At 41.0% G+C, this 17,817-nt stretch overlaps 1 protein-coding gene across 1 annotated transcript in view; it reads right to left on the bottom strand.

Annotated features, from left to right (window-relative positions):
- Positions 1–17,817, bottom strand: part of mei1 (meiotic double-stranded break formation protein 1) — a 65,545-nt gene that overhangs the window by 26,969 nt on the left and 20,759 nt on the right. The window contains exons 8-19 of the mRNA XM_085352123.1: positions 16,298–16,412; positions 15,497–15,616; positions 14,215–14,314; positions 11,104–11,238; positions 10,544–10,658; positions 9,952–10,043; positions 9,500–9,647; positions 8,982–9,093; positions 4,846–4,906; positions 4,080–4,177; positions 1,283–1,439; positions 96–243 (exon numbers count right to left, since the gene is read on the bottom strand). Of these exons, the coding sequence (XP_085208249.1) occupies positions 96–243; positions 1,283–1,439; positions 4,080–4,177; positions 4,846–4,906; positions 8,982–9,093; positions 9,500–9,647; positions 9,952–10,043; positions 10,544–10,658; positions 11,104–11,238; positions 14,215–14,314; positions 15,497–15,616; positions 16,298–16,412 (1,401 nt within the window). The remainder of the gene's footprint in view (positions 1–95; positions 244–1,282; positions 1,440–4,079; positions 4,178–4,845; positions 4,907–8,981; positions 9,094–9,499; positions 9,648–9,951; positions 10,044–10,543; positions 10,659–11,103; positions 11,239–14,214; positions 14,315–15,496; positions 15,617–16,297; positions 16,413–17,817) is intronic.

Consider the following 17,817-nt stretch of genomic DNA (forward strand, 5'->3'; position numbering starts at 1 on the left):
AACTTTACTTCCACGGTGACGCTGTACCGTAAGTAGTGACTGCTTTGAAAGTTTTCAAAGTTACTGTGTGTGTTTTGATTTTGGCTCAGAGTTACCCCATCGAGTGAGGGGCTCTTGTCCTGTGTGAGTGCCAGCAGGTAGAGGGCAGAGCGGAGCACAGAGTGAGGCGGGACACAGCCCTGCTCCTGCACAGAGCGCAACAGCCACACAACATTGGAGAAGACTATCTGGTCAGGGAGGAGCCTGGATTACACACACACACACACACACACACACACACACACACACACACACACACACACACACAAACAAACACACACATATTAACGGCATTAATTGCAGTATTCAAAGTTCACATAAAGACAAAGTGCCCCCAGGGACACGCTGACGAAAGAAACTCGATATCTCTCAACACAAACGCACTAAAACATATGCGAAAGATCAACACACACATTCAGAGATCCTATCCCTGAGTATACAAACAACACGCACCCTCAGCCCTCCCACGCTATGTAAATCTCTGGCCACATCTCTCATAATCTTGATGAGACCGCGCAGTGGCAGGGAGAGGCTTTCATCTCCTTCCCAGGAGGTTAATGCATAGCCGAGGATTCGCAGAAAGAAAAATTAAACTTTCCAAGAAGCCGACACGCTGTTTTTCTCAGGTTATAAAAAATGCATTTGAGACCACCCTCGACGGGCCACGGCAGAAGAACAAGGAGAGAGCTGCAATGACGTGTGAAACCAGACGAATTTATATTCATACAAGTCTGATATATTCGATATAGCATGACTGCATTCATCATCTTGAGATTTTGGTTATGTAAACACAGTAATATAGCTCAAATGTTGCCTTTTCTGCTCTCAAAGTATGGACTACAGCATAGCTAAACAAGGCTTTGAGAGTGCGAGATGTTTGGTCATATCCACATGAACCAAAATTTTCCAAAACTACTTTAATTGCAAAAATGTACAATTCTTTCCAAATAGTCGGAGAAATGTAATATTCAATAAGGTCCATGTCAATATACGATAGAGACAAATGTTTACTCTTCACAAGTGCTTAGATACATAAGAAAAATGATGCTGATGCTAAAATATGCATCGGTTATTTTTATTTCCACAAAATAAATAAATAAAATAACAGCTTATATCACAAGGTTGCTGGGCACTTAAATTGAACAAACTGTTTGTGATGTTCAACACTGAAGTACATAATAATTTATCCCAAGAGTGCTTGTATATATCTAAATATATCCCTGCTGCTTGTGTGCGTTATTACCTGTCTCCTTGCTGCAGGGCGAGGTACAGCATTATCACCAGGCAGTATTTCGGAGCCTGTGGTCCTTGATATTCACACAGCACAGAGGGCCACTCTGACAGGCGATAACACAAAGAGGGAAGGTTGTGCAGCAGTAGATTTTCAACCTCCTTCAGATCTGAGGGACAAGCAAGGTGATGAAACAGAAAGGAGAAATGCAATCAATGCTAGAAATGGGAAGAGGAGAAGGTTTGCGATAGAGAGCGAGAAAGCAACAAGAGAAGGTGGAGAGAATGAGAGGAAATGAATGAAGGTGAGAGGTGGTGAAAATAAAACAGAACACAGCAGAAGAGGCCCTGAGGCCAATTTTCCAAACAGGTATTACTCACTAATTTTTTTATTATTATTTTTAAACAACTGCAGGCATGCCAAAGCTGATGTTTATGAAAAAACACTCTTTTACAGGCAAAAACGAGTGAGGCTTGACTGATATCCAAACAAATCCAACTACAACGCCAAAATTCATCATTAAGCAAACATGGAAAAGCTTTAATTAATGTCTTATAATATTATCTGAAAAAACACATTCTGTTGCATAATGTAGAAAAATTAGGATGGATTAAAAAGCCGATAGAATGATGGGTGTGAAATGAAAGGGAGCATAAGAGGGAACATGAAAACGTAAAACATGAAAAAAGGAGTCAGATGAAGATGAAAGACAGAAGGGCTCAAGCAGGAAAGCAGTGTTAGAGAAAGGAGAAGAACGGCACAGGCAAGGCACAGACCCTGATCCATGACTACACAGTGGATATACAGTAAAGCTCCAACAGCATCTGCGGGAAGTGCAACAAAGAAAATAAAGAATGAAATGAGGAAAAAAAAACAAAAAGCACAGGAAAAGCAGAGAGAGAGAGAGAGAGAGGGTGGCAACAGTGAGCTCTATGGTCTGGAGGGTAACTGTAAGTAAGAAAATATACTGTTTACAAAACAGAGGAAAGTAAGAAGGGCTCCAGTTACCAATGCAGCCATCACCTCCAGGGAAAGAGTCAAAGAGTGAGGAGTGAAGAAGAATAGGGGGTTGTACTGAGTTTAAGAGGGAGGACTGGGACAGAGAGAAATACAGCAAAGGGTAGACAGATGAAGAAGATGAGAAAGGGGACAACAGATGGGAAAGAAAAAAGAAATAGACCCACACAGCAGGCAGCAGTGACACACTGCCTCCTGTTCAGGTCCTAAAGAACAGAAAAGTAATCCGAGACGAGAGGACAAGAGCCTTTTCTTAAACATTCACATGAGATTAGCAGATATCTTAAAAGCACAATCCCGATGACACGCTGTGATGTATCACAGGAGTAATCAGTAATATAAAATCTTAAAAGCACTAATGAGACTGTACACAAAGCAGGACATGACAGACAGGGAAAAAAATCTGCTAAAAACCTGAAAAACAGGAGTTTTTGAACAAGAAAAACATACACTGTAAAATGTGATAGGAAAATTTCAAGATGAGAGGGAAGAAAAATGAGGGAAAGCAAGAGGCTGAAAATGAAATGGAACCTGATAAGGATGATAAAAGGGAGGAAGATGGTGACAGGCAGGAAAAGAAACAAACAGGACTCTCGCTCTGCCAAACTCATTATTCACCATCACACACACACACACACACACACACACACACACACACACACACACACACACACACACACACACACACACACACACACACACACACACACACAGACACACACACACGCGCTTACTTACTCGTACAACTCTTACATCTCATTACCTCAAAGAAATATTTTACTCCACTCTGGTGTCAGTGTCACACAGACACATCTGCGGGGGACAGCTGCAGTTACCAATGAGCTGCTTTCCTTTGCTCTTTATTTTAGTGGATGCTGCAGTGATGTGAAATAAGGAAGTGTATGGAGTTTGTGCATTTGCTTCCGTGTAATGGAATTAAAAGCAACCACTTGGAACTGGAAATGTTACCTGTGCGGACCTATGTGTCATAAAGCGCGCTGACATTAAAAACCTTGGCCTGAGCTCTCTCACATAGGAAATACAATTCAAAGCCAGTTAACACAATCACCGTGTTTATAGTCCGCACACCTGGTTCCCTTCCTTTCATCCTTAACAGAAACCGGAGCTCTTGTTAGTCAACGTGCAAACACTTTCTTTGTTTTTTTCTTTAGCTTGCCTGTTGACTGTCAGACCCTCCTTAAGAACAGAGTTAACTTAACTCAAAAGAACAGGTGAGTCAGATAGAAATGAGACTCTCGCTCGAGTTTTTGATGTTTAAAGTCAACATAAAGACGAAAGAGAGAGAGCGTGAGCCTGAGTGTGCGAGGAAGCAGGCATGTGACAAAGAAAAACTAAAGCAAAACTGCAAAAGAACCTTATTTACTTTTAAAATCCAGCATCATTTTGTCAGTTCATGGCAGCGGTTCTGGGTAAAAAAAATGTATAATGAAGGATTTGATGAAGAAGCACCTGCTGAATGTAATATGAAGTCAGTTTGATTTAGTTTGCCGAGTATGAACTATACCTACATGTATCACGTTAATACAGACAGGCGGTAAATATTTGATTAAGCTGTGAATGGGGAAAAAACAGTTGAAAACCTCAGCTACAGCTAAGACGTGCTTTGGTGACACACTGACCTAGCCTATTCGGATAAACTGCAATGACAGTTCAATATTTCTCAGAAAACTGGCAGCATGACATCACTGCTCAGAGGCTGAGAGCAACAACAGGGTTTTTACCCTGACTGCATGTCTCCGTGTGTGGTGCAAACGTGCATGTATTTGCATACCGTGCTGGTGGGAGCCAGAAGGAAGGTCTGACTGGGAGAGAAGACACATACTGAGTTTTTGTAGAAAACCACAGCAAGATGCATTCAGATTTGGGTTCCTGAAAGAGGGAAAAGGCGCTTGAACACACACAAACAAACACACCGAAGGAAAAAAAGATTTTAAAAAAAGAGAGAATGAGGGCACCAGAGACAAACAGTGAACAATTACCGCTCAATGCGCGGTCAATACAGCTAAGAGCTAACTGTAAAACCGAGGACAGGATGTGCTTTGACAAACTTCTCTCAAAGATGAAATGCACAGTGTTTAGTTTCATTACAGCTCAGAGCACGGGGGGTGGGCTTAAGCCTATCAAGTAAACCACATATATGACCACACTAGTATATGAACACAAAAAAAGGCACACTCTAACACGAAGACCCACAAAAGTGCATATTCTTACATGTGAAAAACAAAGCACACACAATGCAAAAGCACACTGTGGACTTTGAAGTAGTAGATCCATCGCTTAGAGACAGACACACTGCTGAGAAGACTGGCTTATTGGAAAAAAAGTAGAGTGACTCAAAAATGACAGATGCCTCGGTCGGTGTTATCTGCCTCATTGCTAAATGTGCTTCGACAGAGAATGATAATAGCAGCTCGGCTCACAGAGCCACCGCGGCTGGATACACACAGTGTAGAGAAACACGCGTGCGCCGCTGCAGTTTTAATTGTCGTGTGTGTCTCTGTGTGTGTGTGTCCTCAGGTTATCCTCTTACAATGTACCTGTTTCCTGCACAGAGGAGGCCTTTGTGTTCCACAGCCAGTCTGTAGAAACCAGAGGACGCTGGAGGGAAGAAGAGGTGAAGAGCAGAATAAATAAACTACTACACAGTGAGAAATGAGGAAGAAGATGAGGATGATAGCAAAAACACCATTTATATAATGCAAACACTGAGGTACATCAAAGCCACTAACAAAAAATGTGACAGTTAGTGTAAACACACACAAAAAAAACCATTCAGCCTAATTCTAAGGAAAACACCGACCCAAAGCTCAGTGTGGTAATGACGAGTTTAGCAATGAATTTAAATGACGAGAAAGAGGAAGAGCAAGAGTAATAGAAGCTCTTTTTTATTTCTAGGCTGTCAAAATTTTCTTCATCTCATCTCATGTGTCACATTTAAAGTCATGTCACCTTACTGCCATGTCCACCCTATCAGAGTAGTAGTATAGCTGATTAGGATCAACTAGGTGAGACTTACCAGTTGTTGTTGGTAATACATCTCAGATTCTACAGGCCTCTGTTACCATCTTAAATGTTACAGTTTATTACAGAACAATTAGAAAAAGACTGAACAAGTATGACTTGTTTGGAAAGGTTTTGCAAACGTTGATCTGAACAAAGAACAAGACTTCAGCTACAATGACAACACCTCATACCAACACTATCAAGCACAGTTTAAGGGTGATCATTTGGGTTTGTTTGTAATCATGGGACCATTGAGTCGACCATCAGCTTCTCTGTATACCAAATTAGTCTAGATTCAAAATCTGAAGTTCTCTGTCTGTCGGGCTGACATCTAAAGTTTGGCCAAAAGTGAGTCACACAACAGGACAATGATCCCACGCACAGCAGAGTCTGCAGCAGAATGTCAAATCCAGACCTCAATCAGAGTGAAATCCTGCGGTTGGAAGGGAGCTGCGCATAAACAAATGCCCACAAACCTGCATGAACTGAAGCAATGGTCTAAAGAAGAGTGAAGCACACTGATGCGAGACACTGATAACGTCACAGAAAAACATTTCTTCAAGATATTGCTGCAAAATGTGGTTCTACAAGCTTCTGAATCACAGGGTGGTTTTTCACAGGACTGCAGGGAGTCCTGACAAAAAAAGGTTTCTTTTAGGTGTAATGTGTGACTGACAGGTTATAACTTGTCATTTTCCAACATGCAGGATTACTGTTTTAAAGCGACATTTTTTTCCCACTCGCACACAATTTTCTCTCAGCCCTGCCTCAGTAGTTTTCAGTGCCTAAATGTAACTAGTGACAGTGAGTAAAAATGAAGGGAATCAGTGAGTTAAAAAAGCAAAACAAAGTGAAAAACACATTCAGCTTTCTAACACAGATGCTGCAGGTCTCACACTAGCGAGCCACGGAGACCTCATGTTTAGACACAAGCTGGCTCTAAAAAAATGCATTTTATGAAACACCGGGATGAAAAAGTGCTGGTAAAACACAGGTGCCATCAGTTCATGATGCCCAAACCTTTGCATTTTTTTTTTATCTTAAATTAGTTTCCAAGCAACACAAAATAACTTTTAAATTTAATTTAATGAATCACTGAAGACTTATGACAAATTTGCCTTCAGTAAAGGAAAAAAAGGCTATACTGTAAAGCTGTATTTAATATCTTGACCGTTGCAGTGCTTCAGTGAGAGAAAGCACCTCAGACTTATTAGAGAGATGTTTTAATCCCATAAGGGAACTAAATTGCTTTCTTCTTTGTCCATGTGGACCTATGCCACATCTGCAGGAAACTGCTCTGCTTTGATAAGCGCTTCCAGGACAAATACCGAGCTTAGGTTTGTTTATAATGTCACCACATCGGCTTGTCTGGACGCCAGAGGCAACAAGTTCTCTGTCAATTACTGAGTCTCATCGTGCTGACAGCCAATTTTTAAGAGCCTGCATAGTTTTCCCACTACAGCGATATCAAATTTAATTAAGGCATTTAGCCTCACTTTTGATAAATGTAGAATAAAATGTTGATATTACTGTTTCTGGCATCAAACAGTGCAAAAGCCCGATTTTCATTTTGTAAACGTTATCTAACCATATCAAAGGTTCAGTGGCTCGGCGGTGAACACAATATGTTGGTGGTGATGAAATAAAATGAGCTTAATTTCTTTTTATATGATTAGCTGGGAATAAAGCTTTGTGATGAAACTGCTTCTGTTTATTTCATTTAGTAAAACAATTTAAGACTTTAAACAACATTTAAGCAAAGCGTTTAATTGGCCAAGTTGGATTAAACGAACAGGCTTGTTTGGAAATATATTTAGTTTGTATTTTGTATTCCTGTGAAGATCAGACACACGGAGACCTCGAGACTCGTGGTGATGTGGGCTGGCTGTATGTTTCTAGCAATACCACCCGTGATATCTGCAGAGCCAACGATAACAAGACTCAAAGGAGCGGCTAATTTAGAAACATGAGCTGTGAGGGCTCTACAAGCCCTTTCAGCTACTGATATCATGAATCTCACTACACTGTAAATGAGTTCTATCAGCCTCCAGACAAACAAATGTGGTATTTACATTGTGGTGTAGTTAGTGCTGCCATGGTGTGAAAATTAAGTGTGCTTTCCCATTGCACTGTAAAGCCATAAACTGTATGTAAAAGATGGCAGTAGCCTCTGTAACGCCAGCCATTTTTGAAGCATCAAGCTGACGGTGATTTTTTGGAAATGATGTGGTAAGCAAAGGCTAAATCTTCTTCGTCGTACTTTTTGACTCTAATGCTGACCATTATCCGCACAAAATGAACACCACTATGTATTAAAAACACTTTCCAACTAGAGCAGTCACCTCCTGCTGGTGATTAGAAAGAATGCAGGCATATCCAATATTCGCACTGGTCTCCCTTTTCAGATGTGGAAGCTTTTATATACACAGCAAGGTGAAGACATTCACATGAACTGCTCCACTGAACTTTGTGGTAAACTATTGCAGTTCCTGTTCACTTGTGTGTCAATCAAAAATCGTTTGTTTTATTGTCAAAATGTTTTGTTTACATTATCTGTTAACGTCTGTAAATTCACTTTGGCCAGGATCGAAGTGTTCATAAATCAACTGATTATCGTATTACCGGTATAATAAAGCTAAAATCTAAATGTGCAGGAAACCTGAAGTGAAAGTGATTCACCCTTTTCTGTGAACATTAAAAAAAACCACAAATCTAATATAAATTATATTATTGGCTATACTAGGAAATTTTCATTAAAGGAGCATTCTTTATAATCTTTATAATCCAGGAAAGTAGCTTTATAATTTAGAACAAGTCTTTTGGTGATCTTACAGTAGCATACATAGTAAAATATTTTATTGTGTCCGTGTCAATAACAATGTATTTTTTAAATATACCAAAGTAACTTACATTTCTCTGCTAACATCTTTATAATTTGTGAATAATCTGTCCTATATACCATTTGTTATCTATACAATAAACCATTACAAGAACAACAGTTTAGGAATAATTCTTATAGATGCTGCAACACACAACCTTGCAGCCTAGACAACATGCAGTCATCTGTTGTTTCAGACAAACTGACACATTTGACACTAGACTACTTTGATATACACAAGAGTTCATTTTTGACTCAGTGTCTGCAATGTGCTGAGGTCCTGTGGCTGCAAAACAAACCCAAATCATCACCCCTCCACCACCGTGCTTCACATTAAGTGTGAGGTGTTCGTGCTGATGTTATTTTGGTTTTTTTGTAGAGCCTGGGATGTGGCTCTTGGTTTCATTTGCAAGCTCTTGAGCGTTGCACAGTTTGACCTCGGGCGAAATTGCTCAGATATCCACTGCCGGAAAGATTGTGCCATTCATACTTGAATGTTCCAGACCAGCAAACTGGCAAAAGCTCTGCTTTTATATAGATACTTGGACTTGCTGTTGATCAGTTAATAAAGCTCAGTTGATTAGCATCAGCTGGTTGCTGCTTATAATTCAAATGGAAGCAGCTATGAGTGCACTTAGTATTTCAAAGTACTGCATAGACTCCTGTGAAAACATTCTTATTCAAGACTAAGATTTACCACAGACAAAAAAAGAATGATACCGTACATCATTCTATCATATCATTTCTTATCATGAAACACCTACTGCTGTTTTGAGTTTATTCAGAACTCACCGAGCTTATTTGCAAAGGCAGGCATGAGAGATGGAAGCAGGGTGAACTGGGAAGATAGGATAGAGTAGAAGTTCTGCAGTATGGGGGCACTGGGTGCACGCTCACACATCCTCTACACACATAGGAATTTACAGACAAAAACAAACCACAAACTGTAAACAATTTTTTCCCGTGTGATTGATTTTTTTAGCCTGAAGAGACCCAACGAAATATAACATAAAAACAATTACCAACACTACAGCAGAGGCACTGATCAATAGGCACGCATGTCCATGTGTACGCAAAGCTAATGTAGACAGAGGCTGTGTGGCTGTGCTTATTAATATAGTCATTTAGAGGAGCCGCCAGACGGTGCATTATAATCAGCATGACCTATTTCTCAGAAAACAGCAGCCGGCAATTGATCATTTCCTCAAGTGTTTGGTTACGACTATGAAAGAGAGACACAGGGTTAAGATGAGAAGATGATTAATGTAAATCTGGGTGTACGTGTGTGTGTGATGGTTTTCAGCTCTCACTATAACAGTGGGTATCCAGACAGCGTCACAGCAGCGGAGCAGGCATTGACACAGAGACTCTAGAGAGTCCTGAGCACCGCTGTGCTTGTATGGAGCTGTAAATGTGTTCTCCTTCAAAACAGGGTCTGATGCACACTCCTCAGCCAGCCTTGAACAGATATCAAACACACACAATAACCCGCCTATAAAAAAATACACAGAGATAGATGCAAAAAATATATCTGTAAACACTCATACCAAGGATTTCATTAAGCTCTTCCATCTGCAGTTTAACAGAAAAGATGTAATTCAGTTACTTCTACGATAGTTATTGATTCAGTCCTATTTTCATCTTCTTCATTTTCACCTTTTTTCATCCATATGAGAAAATCTGACAGACATACTGTAAGAAACTCATAAAACTTTGTAAATGCGTTTATTCAGTGATGCCACTGACTTAACAACGTTCTGACCTGCAGGCAGACTGAAAACAGACCAGGGCCTGGAGCAGAAATCTTTCAGACCTCAAAGCCTGGCTGCTGGGATCTGACCTCTTCATTCTCCCCTGAAAATTAACAGAGCGAGATGTTAAAAAGGGAGTGCAGAAAAGAGAGAAGAAATGATGCAAAAGTCAGGAAATCACATCAAACAGAAAACCATCATCCTTTACAAGTACTATCTAAAATAATGGAACCTCTTCATAAAAACAGACTGAAAGAGACCCCTCTGTTATACAAGAATCACCCACTCACGTGTATATCTCTGGTTGTTACTTTAATGTTTCAGCTTGAATATAAGTGCATGCAAACTTGTTGATAGTCACATTAAATACCATTGTTGCAACACTGTTCATTTTTAGCCAGGAATCAGGACTCTTTAAAAAACAGCGGTGACAGACAAAAAAAACGGCATCAAAGAGAGCTCTGTGTCAGTGTAACTTTTGAAAGCACTGATAACCACAGTGGGTGGTGGGGTGGTGGTGACCACTCACTGTAAAACCTGGCACAGATTGACAGACGAGACAGATCTCGTATTTTTCCATTTGCAGATAAAACAAAATCTCACAGAGCTTCGCAGATGAGCGGGGGAGGGCAGCGTTAGGTTGACAAATCTGTTGGTGATGGCCTCTATCAACTTGATTATTGCCTCGTACTGGACTGGTCTGGACTGGTGGTCGAGTCTGAAGAATTCAAACACAAAAGTAAACACTTGATATTATCGGGGGTGGAGTAGGTGGATGGTGCAGGGAAGAACAAGCAAGCGTTGCAGAAGGGCATTGGTGTGGATATCAAGTAGTTCTGTATGTACACCCATGTGTGACCTACACAGAAGTTAAAACAGCTCAAACGATCAATTAAGTGTGTAAGTATGTTTTTACTTTTTTGTGTCATGCTGTGTTGTTGTACATGTCTGCTACTAATGTGTTTACTGTGTGCATAAAGGTCTTAGGCAATGTATCTGTCTGTTTTGTCACTTTATCACTAATAGGTCAGAAAAAATTATACAGAGAATTTGCTTTAAAAGACTCTAAAAGGTTGCCTGTTTCCTCAGGATATAGTTGCACAACCGCCCTTTGGCAAGAAGTAACTCTTTTACATATTTGCAGCATACATGTTTGTGTATACCTGAACAAAGCAGAAGTAACGCTGGCTGCCTGTGTGGCTACCAGCAGGCAGGAAGAGGAGACTCCACCAACCAGGACCTCTGAAACTGCCACAAACCCTGCGCCACTGGGGAACAGACGCACACTTGCAGGTTGTCTGCACATGCACACAAACAGACATGTAAAGCATTACCAGGAAACCTAATAGGTTTTTGACATGAGAGTCAATAAGAAACCATGAAAAAGCTGACCGTCTACTTTTTCTTTTTGCCTGACCTTATCTATAATTCTTTGTCCTGCTGTGCCAATAGCAGCAGTGACTGTTTGCTGAGTCCCTGCCTCCCTCACTCACACACACACAAACTCTCTTTAAGGGCAGGCACACACAATAAACAAATAGTGCTGACCTATCGGCCTTAGAAAGATCACCAGAGTACATCTCCAAGCTGCAGCATCACAGCTGTGCACTGGCTCACTGTTGCCGCAACATTAGTTACACAGAACATCCTAAATAACACATGCATGCACACTGAAGTGTACACAAACACACAAATTGTCGTGCCACCCCTGCGTCATTTAAGCGAGGTAGCTGCGTGCAGGAGGCAGCACACTCACTTACACTTAGCAGTGAATGCACCGAGACAGCAGGCACTATATTCAAATCTAATTAAACTTCCTAACTGTGCTATTAGTTACATTATGTGCACAATGGCACAATCTGTAATCAAACTAACTTTGTATTGGGGGGCTAGAGGGTTGAAAGCAGACTTGTACCTCAGCTAGTTGCTGTCTTGAAAAGTTCAAGCCTGCAGAGCATGTGTGATAATGGTTCTTGTTAGAGCACTGTATTGATTTTTATTCGCTGTGGATGATCCAACCCAAACCCCGACCTTAATAATAACTGAGTCATGTCGGGTGATTCTATATAAAAATATAGCTTTTATAGCTTTACCATTACAATTCAATGCTTTACTCAAAGCCTTACACGTAACATTAACCTAAACCTAGTCTAAAAAAACCCTCCTCAACCTCCTAAAATGTTGGGTCTCAAACTCAAACTGTTTTTCATAAAGACAGATATACAAGTATACACCCAGACAACACACACAGACACACAGGTGCACACACACACTTTAGCTTGTTCAGCACTTTAAGAGCACCGGCCCTGCTACTTTTTACACTTCTACTCAGCGTAAAGGACAAATTTCCCCCTAAGATTATAAAATCTCTTATCCTCTGTATCTCTGCCATGTGACAGGGGAAACGTTCCATTAAAATTATGTCAACCTTGCAGAAACAAGACTCCTGTTTTTACTGGCTTGAGATATATTTTCATCTCCGAGACAGCAGACAGTTAATTCACATCTAATTAAAGTTTCCAGTCCACCGTATTTAACATGTTTTACAGGAGGTAGCGTCTCCTTGTCGGAGCAGATGGAGCTGCGCGCGATGTTCAGTAAACGAGCAAATGTGTGGTGGAGTAAAATCTTCAGCATAATTGGCTGTGGGGTTTTGGTGAAATGACATACACTATGTAAACTTTACAACCACAACTTACCGCAAACAGACAGATGTGCTGATGGTTTAATAATAATGGAATAACTTTTAAAAACGTTACAAAATACACGCATATCTAGCCACAAGGAACATTTTACAAACGTATATAAGTATTGGGTATTGAATCAGTGGTTTAACAAACATTTGAACACTATATTGCCAAAAGTATTTGCTCGTCTTCCTTCACAAACATGTGATGCAGTCCTATCATTTGCAGCTATAACAGCTTCAACTCTTCTAGGAAGTCTTTTCAACATTTATGGAAATTTTTGATTATTCTTTCAGAATTGCATTTGTGAGATTAAACAATGATGTTGGACGAGAAGCCCTGGCTCAGCTCTACTTAATCACAAAGGTGTTACATCAGGTTGAGATCAAAACTCTGTGCATGACAGTCAAGTACTTCCACACTAAACACGCTCATGTCTTTGCAGACCTTGCTTTTTACACTGGTGCACAGTCATGTTGGAACAGGAAGGGGCCATCCCCAAACTGCTCCCACAAAGTTGGGAGTATGAGGCTGTCCAAAATGTCCTGGTATGTTGAAGCATTAAGAGTTCCTTTTAATGGTACTAAGGCACCGAGCCAAACTCCTGAAAAACAACCCCACACCATAATTCCCCCTCCACCAAACTTTACACTTGGCACAATGCAGTCATATAAGTACCGTTCTCCTAACAAACCTGGTCTTGTCCATCGGATTACCAAATGGAGAAGTGCACTTCATCACTCCTTAGAACACATCTCCAGTGCTCTAGAGTCCAGTGCGTGCTTTATACCACTGCATCTGACCTTAAGCATTGCGCTGCTCAGCCATGGAAAGCCGTTCTATGAAGCTCTCTCTGCGCTGTTCTTGAGCTAATCTGAAGGCCAAGGCAAGTTAGGAGGTCTCCTGCAAATGACCTGACCCCACTCTGTGATTTTAAATGTCCTATCACTATCATCAGTGCGTTGGTGGTTCTTTGTGTCCGGGGATGGGCGTCCGGGTACACACCGGCTCACTCCTTGGCGGCCACTTATCGGGGCCTGGAGCCTGGGGCTCGCTCGGGCCGCTTCAGGGGCGGAGTGCCCCCGGTCTCTCGGCCTGGGGCTCGGTCACTCAGGCACAGCTGGCTGCTGGCGGAGCTCACGGGCGCGTCACTGCAACCCCCCCCTGGCTTCTGCTCCGCGGCTGCTGAGTGACCCCTCATCGGGGACTCTCCTCAGCTCTTTCTGGGACAGTGGCGCGGCTGCCCCTCTGTTGGTCTTCCTTGGTCTCTTATGTTCTGAGGGCCTCTGGATGTCTGGAGTTTTGATTTCCTCCATACCTGCTTCATGCCCTGGAGGACGGGGGCAGTGGCTCCCCACACCCTCTAGCAAATCATTACATGAAGGGGTTGTCGTAGCAGATGGATCTGCATATTTGATTTGCCACAGATTTGTCATGCCAATGCCCCATTTGAGGCATGCCTCCCAGAGATTTGTTTGCCCTCCTGGTGACCTTTTTGTTTTGTTTTGTTAGCCAAATGTGTTAACTACTACACTATGGAGCTAGTCAATAAATAGAGTAACTGAAGAAAATAAATATCCATCTCACCTCTCCAGTATTTCTCTAAGGAGCAGCAACCCTTGTTTTGGCACTTCCAGGTTGGTCAGCTGCAAAGACTCCTTCAGACTGCGCACCAAGGACTCCATACCTAGCTTGCAACACAAACATGCTCACTGCTTCAAAGAAATACTCGAACTCTCAAATGAGCAGACACAAAAACAACAACAAAAAAACACTCTCTAACCTTGCTTGGTGCCAAAGTTCTTAAGAGTTGTTGAGAGACTACAGCCTACAGCAAGTTCGCATATTAAAATGAGTGACATGCTCATAAATGTATCACAAAGGATGCACACACAACAGCACTCGCAGCCTTGCATGTTAAACAAACAGAGACAGCGGTACATCTTTCTAATTTACTGCTACACGGAGTCTGCTGCTGTGTTCATACTGACCTAGAGCAAGAACCTAACAGCAACAAGGAGTGGTTAGAGCAGATATCCTGTGTACTGGTAAATTAAGTCTGCATAGCAAGTGTTTCTCAAACTATTTCTCTGGGGTGGTGCTGAAGTACTGCAATTACTGTGGGGCCTCACATGCATAATCCATTGTAATGGCTCACATCAAAGGCATACAAACACACACACACAGAGTGACACATACACATGCATGTGTCTGAACAATGCTAAGAAATGCAATATTGTGACATTTTTTCCCCAATCAGCAATTACTGCTCGCTTCTGTAACCATTTTCCTAATATTTGGCCATTTTGCCTGATTCTTGTTATATTACAAAAGCACCAGCTGTCTAGATGAAATAACCCAGAATAGAGTAGCAAATTCTATTGGTCTAAATTCAATTTTAATGCGACTGGGAGCAGATGGAGCAGATGCAGATGTCGAGAAACTTCCACTTTGGAGGGTTTATTAAAATTTCCAGTCGCTGTCAGAAAAATTACAGAGTGCAGCGTCATTCCATCTAAGCTGTCAAGGACCTGTCTTTCCATCAATTATCCAGCAGCAGCTATTTTCAGATACGTTAACCGATATACAACGAAACCCAGGGCTGAAGACAAAAAGCAGAGATGGCATCGTCGTAATTCACTCAGGAATGGTTTCTGATCTGCTGTTTCGGCTGTCTCGCCCATAGATTTAAAAGATGGATGTCGAGACAGATGCACAAAAGTGAAGCCAAAACATTTGAGAAACAAACGCTTCCATCTTACCTTGTTTATGCCATTCGCAACCGGAGCCTCTGCAGTAGTGACATATTTTGTCTTTGCATTCACACAGAGAGATACAGTGGTCGTGCTCCTACAGCCTGTGTTCTCACCGTAAACAGAGTGACACTGGGAGAAAAAGAGGGGCTCCTCAGTTAGTAGCAGCAAGCAGCTGTAGGCAGACCACAGCAGCACCTCGTTGCTACTACAGGCCAGACGGTCAAACAGAAACTCTTTAAAAACAGTGACAAAAAGACAATTTTAAAACTTTGTTTTGTTCTTTTAAACAAAGTTGAAAGAAAAAGAGAGGACAGGGAAGAATTACTACAACACTCTTCTGAAAGTAGGGCAATGTTTTCTTGCACATTAAAGAGGACCTGTTATGCTAATTCCCAGCTCCATATTTTTATTCTTGGACCCTACTAGAGAAGCTTCACATGATTTAAAGTTCAAAATAATATTTATTTAGATTATTTCATCGGGTCTTTTTGTAGCCCATTAGCACATCTTCTGTCTGAAACACGTTGGTTTTACTTCCCTCTTTCTTCTGATTGGCTCGCCCTTGAACAATAAAAGGTCTGAGCAGCAGGCGGGTGGGGCTGCTGACATTATACAGATGGATCGTTGTAACAGTACATATGGAGGTATGTAACTAGGAAAAATATAACAGGGCCATGTGAAACAGTACGGCAAAAATTATGACAATGTTAGCCAAAGCCTCATCAAAAGTAATGACAATAATAATCGCAGGCAAACAGCATAAGAAATACAAAGTGGCAGATAACATAATAACAGGAGTCTGGACAAAGAGAAGGATCCAAAGGGAACACAGAGGAAATCATTAATAGAACAATTCAAAGAAGGCATTAACTCATCGCAGCGACTGTGTTTGTGTGCCTGTGTGTGCGTGTTACCAGGTACGTCAGCGTTGATGAAGGGAGCACTGTACTGACTGGGGGAATGAACCAGAACAGATGCAATACACTTTGCACTGGTCACCTGCAAGTTCTCATCGCCACTCAGAAGCAACTGAAAGACACAATTTAGGTTTGTTTTTTTTTTCAATCCTTGACTTAAATAAAGATGCGTGTTAATCAAACAGTGTGCAAGACTTCCATAGTACTACAGTGTTTACACTATAAATGTTTCTTCGATTCTAACGGCTCATGATAGACTGAAGCAACAACTGGCTCCCATCTTCCATGCACTGTGTGGCATTGCAGTTTAGTGTGTTAGTTACCTCTGCCAAGAAGGTTAATCTTGGCAGCATTTGTGTGTGTGTGTGTGTGTGTGTGTGTGTGTGTGTGTGTGTGCATGTTTATTCTCTGAGTCTGTAAAGCTCAAAAAGTTTTGAATGAATTCTATTAAAAGTTTCTAGGGGTGTCGAGTGGGGTCATGTTAACAATCCATTCAAATTTGGCTTACATCCACCCAGGTTTTCAAGGTAAACTTAATGATTTATTGGCCGCAAACTGACAAACAGCCTTAAAACCTTATCAACATACAGAAAACACCATTTAAAGTTTTAAAGTATCGTGTCACATTTAACCTTTGACCTCTCCTTCAAGGCCAAGAGACTGATCTGAAGTTCAAAGAGATAATAATGCTATACAGATTTATTGATGTTTCTTGGTGCCATTGTCGATATACAGGGAAGTATATTTTGGTATTCTAAATATTACGTTTGTTTGACCTCTGACCTCATCTTTAAGGTCAAACTTTCAGAAATTCTCTTTTCTCTTTAAAACTCTGCTTAAAATTATGCTGCCTGTTTGCATTGGCACCAATCAAGCAATGATATTGGTGTACAGTTTGTATCTAAATATCATGTCACCTTTGACCCTCGTTTCATTCAAGTTGACCCTACAATATGTTAAATACTGTCAAGAGAAAGAGAACAAGCTGCCTAGTTAGCTAGAAATATACTGTAATACAATCTTATATAATAAGCTCAAATTATTCATGTTCATTTATTTACAAATCAGTACTTATCATCCATTACCTACTCCTACATAATGTTTGTGTAATCAAAGTAAACATCTGTCATGCTACCTTTATCTGATTCTTACTGCACTAAAAACTTCATAAAGTAGATTTAAAAAGAACAAAGAAAAAAATGAATAAATAAATAATATAATACTATTCCCCTAAAAGTAAAGTGCCTTGGCGGAGTGCTTCTTGTTTTCGTTTGAATATGTTAAAGTCTGGAGCTACAACATATTGACTCGTGTACCGAGGGGGGATTTATACTTTTGTAAATTCCACACAGAAATGGATTAGGTGCAGATTATATACGGCTGAGGGTGTAGTCGTTTCACCGACAACCAATCCCAAAACAGTGCTGGTCTGACGTCACAGCGTTGATTATTTAGTTAAGAGTTTCATTTAGAAGCAACACATTAGAGAACAGAGCCCTCCATAAAACCTCCCAACG

The sequence above is a fragment of the Diplotaxodon limnothrissa genome, linkage group LG4 (genome assembly GCF_057381915.1).
Source record: "Diplotaxodon limnothrissa isolate DT_005_m linkage group LG4, D_limnothrissa_male_GT1.1, whole genome shotgun sequence".
NCBI classification, from domain to species: domain Eukaryota; kingdom Metazoa; phylum Chordata; class Actinopteri; order Cichliformes; family Cichlidae; genus Diplotaxodon; species Diplotaxodon limnothrissa.